Raw genomic sequence first — 8,355 nt, 5'->3', positions numbered from 1 at the left:
TGAACACAAGGATTCCGCTTTCAACATTAGTCCCACACCATCCCTTCCCTCTGTTACTGACCATCACAGTGTCTGTAATATTTGCATATTGAATTATCATTGGCCCGCAGGCATCTCTAAGGAATACCTATTATATTCACATGTGATCACATGTTGAGTTGTCATTGGCCTGCAGGCATCTGTAAGGACTGCTATTATTTTGGAAGACCCAGGCTAGGAGTCTTAACTCCATCTTGTCCCCACTGTGCTGTATGATTGAGATCACAGACCTGATGCTTCATAAAAGAGTTTAAACTGTAATACTCCGTTGTCCTGCAATTTATTATTTTTGTACAAAGTGTGCAAAACAAGACAGTGTCCTCTTGGTCACAATGCTGAAATAAAAGCCACCACAAAGCAAACATTCCAATCCAACTATTCATCTACTATTATATTCCAAAACAAACTAATCACCATTGTGCATTCCCTTAGTGCCTGTCTTCCGTGTGCCTTTGCCTGTCCTAATGCCTCTACGCAGTGCTACCCCAATGGCTGCAGCATGGTTGGTGGAAGGCTGCTGACTTTCATTGGGGGGAGACTGCAGATGGCTTTGCAGGATGACCTCGAGGAGCTCTGGGCCTAGTAGGCCCTGCTTCGGACTGCACCACCTCGGCATAGGCAGCAGCAGTCTGGGCTGGCTAGGAGTACGAATGTTGTCATCTTGAGAGAAGACAGCAGGTTTGTCCTCCATGGAGCCAAGGCCACTCCCCCAGGGCGATGCCTCAGCAATCCTAGTAATCTGCCAGAGGACAGACTGCTGGACTGCTGTGACACACTGCAAACCGCTTTCAACACTGGTAAACTCAGCCATGATGGCAACAGTCGGTGCTTCCATGGCAACAAGCTGAGCTTGCATGATGGAAGTGGCTTCTGCTTGTGCTGCAATGGAAGCTGAGACATCAGCCATCAGATGCTGCATGTTTGAAAGGGTTGGAAGTGGTGTATTCCAAGGGTCATGCTGGGGTCATTTTTGTTTTCAGTATATTTAGCTGATATTGACTTGGGTATAGGAAGCAAAATCTCTAAATTTGCTGATGAAAATTCCGAAGTGAAGAGGACTGTAAAAGAAGAATGATAGAGGAGTAATGGACCTATGTGAAACCTACTGGCATTGTGACAGTCACAAGAGGGTAGAAATTTGATCACAGAATCCGCGCAGCACACGCAGTCTGTGCCTGAACACATGGAAACCTTTAAGTAGTGAAATTGGTCCCGGTGCCTCATTTACTTTGAATAGTTCGTCTGCCAGCACTGTTCATTGGCAGCTCGCCTAATTGGGGTCATGAAAATAGCATTATTAAGTATTTAAAGGCAGCCTACATTTCTTAAAGAGGAGGTGCATTTTTGTTGCTGAACACTGGAATCTGTCATAGCGCTTCAGACATTCCTGAAACAGCTGCTGTGAGGTACCCCGGGTTCTCCGATACCCTTCTGGTGCGGTCACGTGAGACCTATACTCCAAATTGCTTTGCTGTGGACCTGTTTCACGCCCGAAAAACAGGAGATGCGAGGTTCAGTTTCCCCTCAAGATGTCAAGTACATGTTTAGGCTATAAAGTTTAGAAATTACACTGCAATATTCTCATATAGATATTCCTCTGTTCACTATTTCAACAGAGATGTTAGATTGTTTATTTTAAGAGTTAAGAATTAATGCAATAATATCTGCAGTGTAATTTTGATGCTAAATTGATCCAGTTATAACTCCAAGTACAGAAGGATAACTTCCTTTCACTTGATATGCATTTTCTGCACTTTCTATTTTTAATACAGCATTTCCTATTAATAGAGAGATTATTGAAAGTGAATTGAGATCTGCACTGCTCACCTATTGGCTAATGAACCTTTAAAAACTGAGTGATGTAGAATCAAGCCACATAAAACATGCTAGATTGCAGCTCGAGTTAATATATTGTGACCTGAACTGTTTTACGGAGTAAAATAACTTTAATATGAATTGCAGGGTATAAAGAGGATGTCACGACTAGTGATACTCATAGTCAATAAAACAGTAGTATGTTTGAAAAAAATAGACGGTCTATATTACTTCCTTTTTTCTTTGGGTTAGATATAGATGATTAGACTTGAATATACTGATTCTCATGCCATTAAAGGTTTATTAAAAAGGATTTAATTACAACTAAATATTATATAATGATATGGCTAAATCTCTAAATAGGAATGCTGTATCAGTAAGTTAAGGAGAACACTTGTCTAATCTTTCCATTCTCTCTTTCGGTATTTGCAATCAATAGGTTAAATATGATTGTGCTTTGCTTTTGAAATTTTCAGTTAAGTTTGATCCCTGAAAAAATGATGTTCTTACCTCATTATTATTGATCAATGCAGTGCCTTTGAACACAATTTAAGAGGGAATACTGCTCCTTCCTCTGAGCGATTTTAACACTGTCCAGCTATATACTGAGTTTTCACTTTCTGTCAGAACAGAAGAAAATGGCCACTCTGTGCAGCACATGGCACAGAATAAAGACATTGCTGTTAATTATCTTTATTTACACAATATTTAATTTTCTCACAAAGTGTTTTATACAGTGCTGCTGGTCCGGTGTAACCGAATTGTTTCTAAACAATAAGTAAAAGTCAGTATATTTTGACATCACTATTGAATCAAATAAAGCCTTAGCAAGCAATGGAATATTTTTCTGTCAGCCTATTGAACATTCTGGCTGCTAATCTAACTAGGCATTTGCTGACTAATTGGCTGGCAAAGCAGCAGGAACCCATCACAGAGTTCATCAATTAATCAGAAAGATAAAGCAGCAGCTACCTGGCAAAGTTCTAATAAATCAATTAACAAAGGAGGAGCAGACGCCCACCACAGATCCCATGATGTATTTTTGAGAGAATTACAGTTGTGTCACAGCTTTAATCCTTTAATCGGAGAGTAAAAGGAATCTGCACAGAGGGGTCCACTCAATCAGCAGGGTAGCAGAAATCCTCAACCCCATTTTCATTCTGTTTATCCAACTCGTGCTGCCCCAGCTGGCGGTACTCAAACGTCAGGCGATTTATGTACTTGCCACTGGACACAATGCGCACCACGGTGTTGTCACAGCCGATCTTCATTTGTGCTGTAATGAAAGATTTTTAAGTTTAAAAAAAAATATCTTTCAACTGGAACTAAAAAGAATCAAAGGCAACTGCTGTGAATCTGAGTGCAGTGGTTACCTGGAAGCACAGAAAGATTTGAAAGAATTGTATGGCAGTCTAAACAATAATTCAAACACCCACAATCTAAAGTTAAGCAAAGTTATTCAATAGAATCAGCACAGAAGGAGGCCATTTGGCCTATTGTGCCAGTGCCGGCTGTTTGAAAGAGCTATCCAATTAGTCTCACTCCCCTGCTCTTTCCCCATAGCCTGCAAACCTTTCCTTTTCAAGTATATATTCAATTCCCTTGAGTTGTAATATGTGCCTTGCATTGGTACAAGAAACTACCTCACACTGACACCAAACATACAGTGTAACTATGGTAAAAGATGTACCAAGATTTTAGTCAAAAAATTGAACAGCATTAAATTGGAGTCAGAATATTCACTTACTTTACAGTTTTTTTCACACCTGTTATGTTTTGTCCTGCTTCCCCATTACATTAAAAAACATCTTCCCTACAAAAGCTTACTGTTATATATGCAGCAGAGGCTGAGGAACATGACAGCCTGGGCTACAGATGTCCCTGCAAATGTTGTCAGTTATACCCGATGATAAGCCAGCAGGGAATGAAATCTTCAGATGGGTAAATTGGATAATGTCAATTTTTCTTCTCCTGAGAGAATGACTGGCAGCCTAGAAGAGAACTGATGAAAATTTTCCAGCTGAAATAAACACAATTCCAGCACAAATAAACACTAAAGCCTGCCGATGCACTTTATTATGGTCATATTTATGCTAATATATATGTACAAATGTATGTTGAAATGTTTAAGTGTCCTAATCCAAATTGTACACTCTCGGGAGCCGCAAGCCTACATTTCGTTGTACTGCACTTGTGCACTAACAATGACAATAAAAGTTGATTTGATTTGATTTGATTTGAGTATGAGTGACAACAAGGCTGGGACAACTCACAACCTTCTGGCTGGGATTCTATCACCTGTGCTGCCAAATTGCCACAGGCTTCCAGCATAACCAGTGCCATTTACAACAGTGACTACACTTCAAAAGTACTTCATTGTCTGTAGGGTGCTTTGGGATGTCCTGAGGTCATGAAAGGCACTATATAAATGCAAGTCTTTCTTTCATTTTGTTGGCTTTTGATGATATGTGATTGCCATTACCTGACAGAGTATTGTAAAAACATGCTTATTAGTTAAACAGACAGATGATGACTTTCGAAGCAATGACCAGTGATCACTGTTGTAGATGAGTATTATTCTAAAACTATCCAACTTATTCATTAGATCAAAAATCTCTCTCATATCCCAGATTCACTAGGCAGACATAAACTAAAAGGAATTAAAATACTGACAGAAAAGATTACTCGAGATTAGACAAAACTGAATTTAAAAGCTTGACATCATAGAATCATACAGCACAGAAGGAGGCCATTCAGCCTATCATGCTTCTTTGAAAGAGATATCCAATTAGTCCCACTCCCCTGCTCTTTCACTATAGCCCTGCAAATCCAAGTAAACATCCCAAAAGATCAGCACAGAAGTAATTATTGCAGTTGTTAATGAATAAATGAATCAGTAAAATATACAGTCAGAAATATATCGATATATATATATCTTCAAAAAAAGTCCTTCCAAACATAGAATTTTTTTTTTTTTAAGTTGAATTGTACTTTTGAGCCATCTGTGGATGGTTGGATTTATGGAATTAATCTCTCTCACCTGGTCCACTGAACGAGTAGCAAATGTCAGCCACTGGGTACATCCTGCTGGGGTCTAGTCTATTCCCTCCCAAAAGTTGCACAAAATCAGTTGCTCCACCACAGCTTTTAACAGGTATCTAATGGAGGAGACACAAGGAAATCCATGAAGCCCTTCCATATACGGTACTCCATAGAGGGCATATCACAAAACAGAACAAAATAATTTACCCAAGTCCACATTTCACAGAAGGTAAAGATATTGGGCAAGTCAGTTAATTTTAACTGAAAATGTAAATTCTAATTGAAAAACTTTATACAGTATTGGTTAATGTTTACATTGATGAAATGAATCCATCCTGTATTTGTTCTAAAACCATACAAAGTCACTCTCCTCTGGTGACACCATTGTGGAATTATGTAAATCAAACTTCACATTATAGCCCACAGGGTATAACTTGGAAACATGTTCCAGACGTCATATCTGTCAGGGGATGTGTGACATTTCTGTAGGAGGTTCATGTTCAATTTTCTGAACGTTTACAGGTAGGCTCCTCTGGGAATAGAGATGGTATAGATGTGAAGATTCTATCAGTATTGAAACAGCAGTCTCCGCTATTCCAGCTATACTACACAGCTTACATAAATATGAAGCAGTTTTTGGCTTTGCACTAACACAAGCTGTGAAGTATTATTCAGATATAAAGTCACCTGAATTCAATTTATCAAAGTGGAGCAAGTCCACCTTCAGGGGATTGTGGCACACTGCTTTGGCTTCTCACCAGCGGAAGTATAATTTAAAGATTAAATTTAAAATTGTTTTTTAGCGGGGAGCCAGGCAGGTTTGGATGTCGGTGAGCTGAGCTTTGCGTATGCATGCAAACTCACATGAGCAGAAATCCATTTTCACTGGCCAGAGAATGACACTGGCTGGAATTTTAACTGGAAGGCGGGTTGGGAGTGGGGGGTGCTAGGAAGTGGTCGGGAAACCCGGGAGAACAGGTTTCCCACAGGCCTTAGCAATTCAAAGATCTGTTTCCCACCTGCAGCCAGCCAGATGGAGAGGCTGGCTGGCTGCTAGCGGGTAGACCTGCGGCACTAGGCCGCAAAGAGGACGGAAGGAGGGATTGGGTAGGGGGTGGTCGGGGGCCGGAGCATCGGGGGGGGGGGGCGGGGATGGGTGAGAAGCATCGGGGCCGGAGGACTGGGGAGGAGGGAAGCATCGGGGCCGGAGGACTGGGGAGGAGGGAAGCATCGGGGCCGGAGGACTGGGGAGGAGGGAAGCATCGGGGCCGGAGGACTGGGGAGGAGGGAAGCATCGGGGCCGGAGGACTGGGGAGGAGGGAAGCATCGGGGCCGGAGGACTGGGGAGGAGGGAAGCATCGGGGCCGGAGGACTGTGGAGGAGGGAAGCACTGGGGCCGGAGCATCGGGGAGGAGGAGAAGATCGGGGCCAGAGAAGTATCAGGGCTGGAGGGGGGAATCCGGGAAGGTGATCGGAGGCCTCATGGGGGGGATCGGAGATCTTGTGGGAGGTCTCTGATCGTGGGGGGTGGGTGAGGCAGGGAAGCTAGATCCAGGAGGTAAGTGTAAAGGCACTTACCTACTGGATCCAGCAGTCCTAGCCTTACTTTAGCTGGCGTGCTCCCGAAGGCCTGGGAAACCCGAACAGCCAGAGTTAAATTTGAGGCACGCCAGCTTCATTATAATATTTAAATTGGCGATCTGCCTCCTGGGAGCGGGTTGGCTGCCCACCTCCACTTAAACCGGAAGTGGGCGGGTTGGGGGCAGGATTCTGTTTTTTAACACTTTAACCTCCTACACAACCGCAACCCACCCGTTTTATGTGGTTAAAATTCCCCCACTGTGTCTAATGACTCTTGTCATTTTCAGTAGTTACCTTCAGTATGATGATGAGCTGAATTTTAGTATGTGTGAGTGGAAGATTGACTATATAATATTTCTATGTAAAGGATTATGTAGTGTAGATTGCAACTAATATAGCTATGATTAGTGAAACCGGGCAGTAAGATACATTCAAATGGTGGTTTGGTTATATTTGTACAAAATTAATACATTGCAGATTTGTGACATAGGCTTATTTTAGACTATTAACAATTATTTTGTGAAAGGAGTTATGATTTCCATTTACTCATGCACAGAAATTTGCTAAATTTTCTCCAATTTGCTTTTTTTTGCGTGGGTGTGAATTTTTTGCTCATCAAACTGAGAAATGGAACATTTTCCACTTTTTGCACCAAGTATTAGCAACAAACACTCTAGGTCGAGTATTGTCAGGTATAAGCAGATTATAGCTATTTCTACTCTACTATCTCCATTCTACCCCAACATAATGCCCTAAAACCAGCCTTAGGAAAACAGTCATGAGTGTCATATTTTTATTTCCCTTATCAGTGACCTCTGGAGTGAGATTGGCAACTTAATGGCAATTAGTGCCAAACTGGGGATGATTCTGTGCTTTGGGCCCACGCCTTGCAGGACCAGGATTGAGACAGCCTAAACTTACAATCCCTGGTTGACATAAGGGGAGGCTTCAATCCGTTATTCCGATCTGGAGAAAGCAGTTTTATAAACTCTTGCTCTCGTCAGTCCCGGGAAGGTTTGAGAGCAGCTTTAATGTGTTTTCATGTATTTGCTTCTGTCCCTAACATATCCAAAATTCTGCAGCATCCTGACCTGTAAGATTCTTACAATTTTGCAGGATCCAGCAGCATGCTCTTCAAATCATAATTTTAAAAATAAATGTTATATGTGCTAAATTATTATGTAATGTGATAAATGACATGACATTACAACCCAACCAGAATCCTTTGTGAATCATCTTTACCTGCAGATAATTGAAGTGTCCCAGGGTCAGATCAGAGATCTTGATTTCTGCTGGGTAAATGATGGAAAAGCTGCAGTTTCTCTTCTGATGGGGAATGACCATCGTGAACCTTCCATCAGGAGTCTGGGAAATCACATTGCAAGCTTTGAGGAAGAACAAACAATATTTGAGAGCCAGAATAGCTACAAAGTACAAATTCTTCAGCGCTTGAAGGTCTGCAGTGGAGCTTTGCTTCAAAGATTCTTTCCATCATTATTTTCTTTTGCGAGCGTATTTTTCATCATCTGCGCCATAGCAATGCTGGATGTCATGGCTACCTGTTCACCCCTGGAACCCAACATTGCTACAGGAGTGGACAGAAGGATTTTGAATTTAAAAAATCCAAAAAGCCCTTAAAGTCAATTGACTACATAGGCCAGAGAGGAAATTCCCAAATTTTAAAAAAAATTCTAGATTTTGCCATTAGCTTGGAGGCCTACAAAGTGTAATTCTGTCCCCAGTACAGGCGGACTATCTAGTGCAGTCCATGTAGCCTACCAAGAAGTTAATGGCCTGGATAATTGGCCCAAATCAGGAATGCATCACTTTGGCGAATAAATGTCCTGCCACGCTGAAGAGGTCTCCCACTTCCATAAG

At 41.7% G+C, this 8,355-nt stretch overlaps 1 protein-coding gene across 1 annotated transcript in view; it reads right to left on the bottom strand.

The window, feature by feature from the left end:
• Positions 1 to 303: 303 nt before the first annotated feature.
• Positions 304 to 8,355, bottom strand: part of crhbp (corticotropin releasing hormone binding protein) — a 38,260-nt gene continuing 30,208 nt past the window's right edge. The window contains exons 5-7 of the mRNA XM_086001766.1: positions 7,720 to 7,862; positions 4,895 to 5,012; positions 304 to 3,130 (exon numbers count right to left, since the gene is read on the bottom strand). Of these exons, the coding sequence (XP_085857892.1) occupies positions 2,973 to 3,130; positions 4,895 to 5,012; positions 7,720 to 7,862 (419 nt within the window). The 3' untranslated portion in view covers positions 304 to 2,972. The remainder of the gene's footprint in view (positions 3,131 to 4,894; positions 5,013 to 7,719; positions 7,863 to 8,355) is intronic.

Source organism: Somniosus microcephalus, chromosome 1 (genome assembly GCF_052327205.1).
Source record: "Somniosus microcephalus isolate GS21.2 chromosome 1, FLI_Smic_1.0, whole genome shotgun sequence".
Taxonomy (NCBI): domain Eukaryota; kingdom Metazoa; phylum Chordata; class Chondrichthyes; order Squaliformes; family Somniosidae; genus Somniosus; species Somniosus microcephalus.
This window is presented reverse-complemented; position numbering and strand designations above follow the sequence as displayed.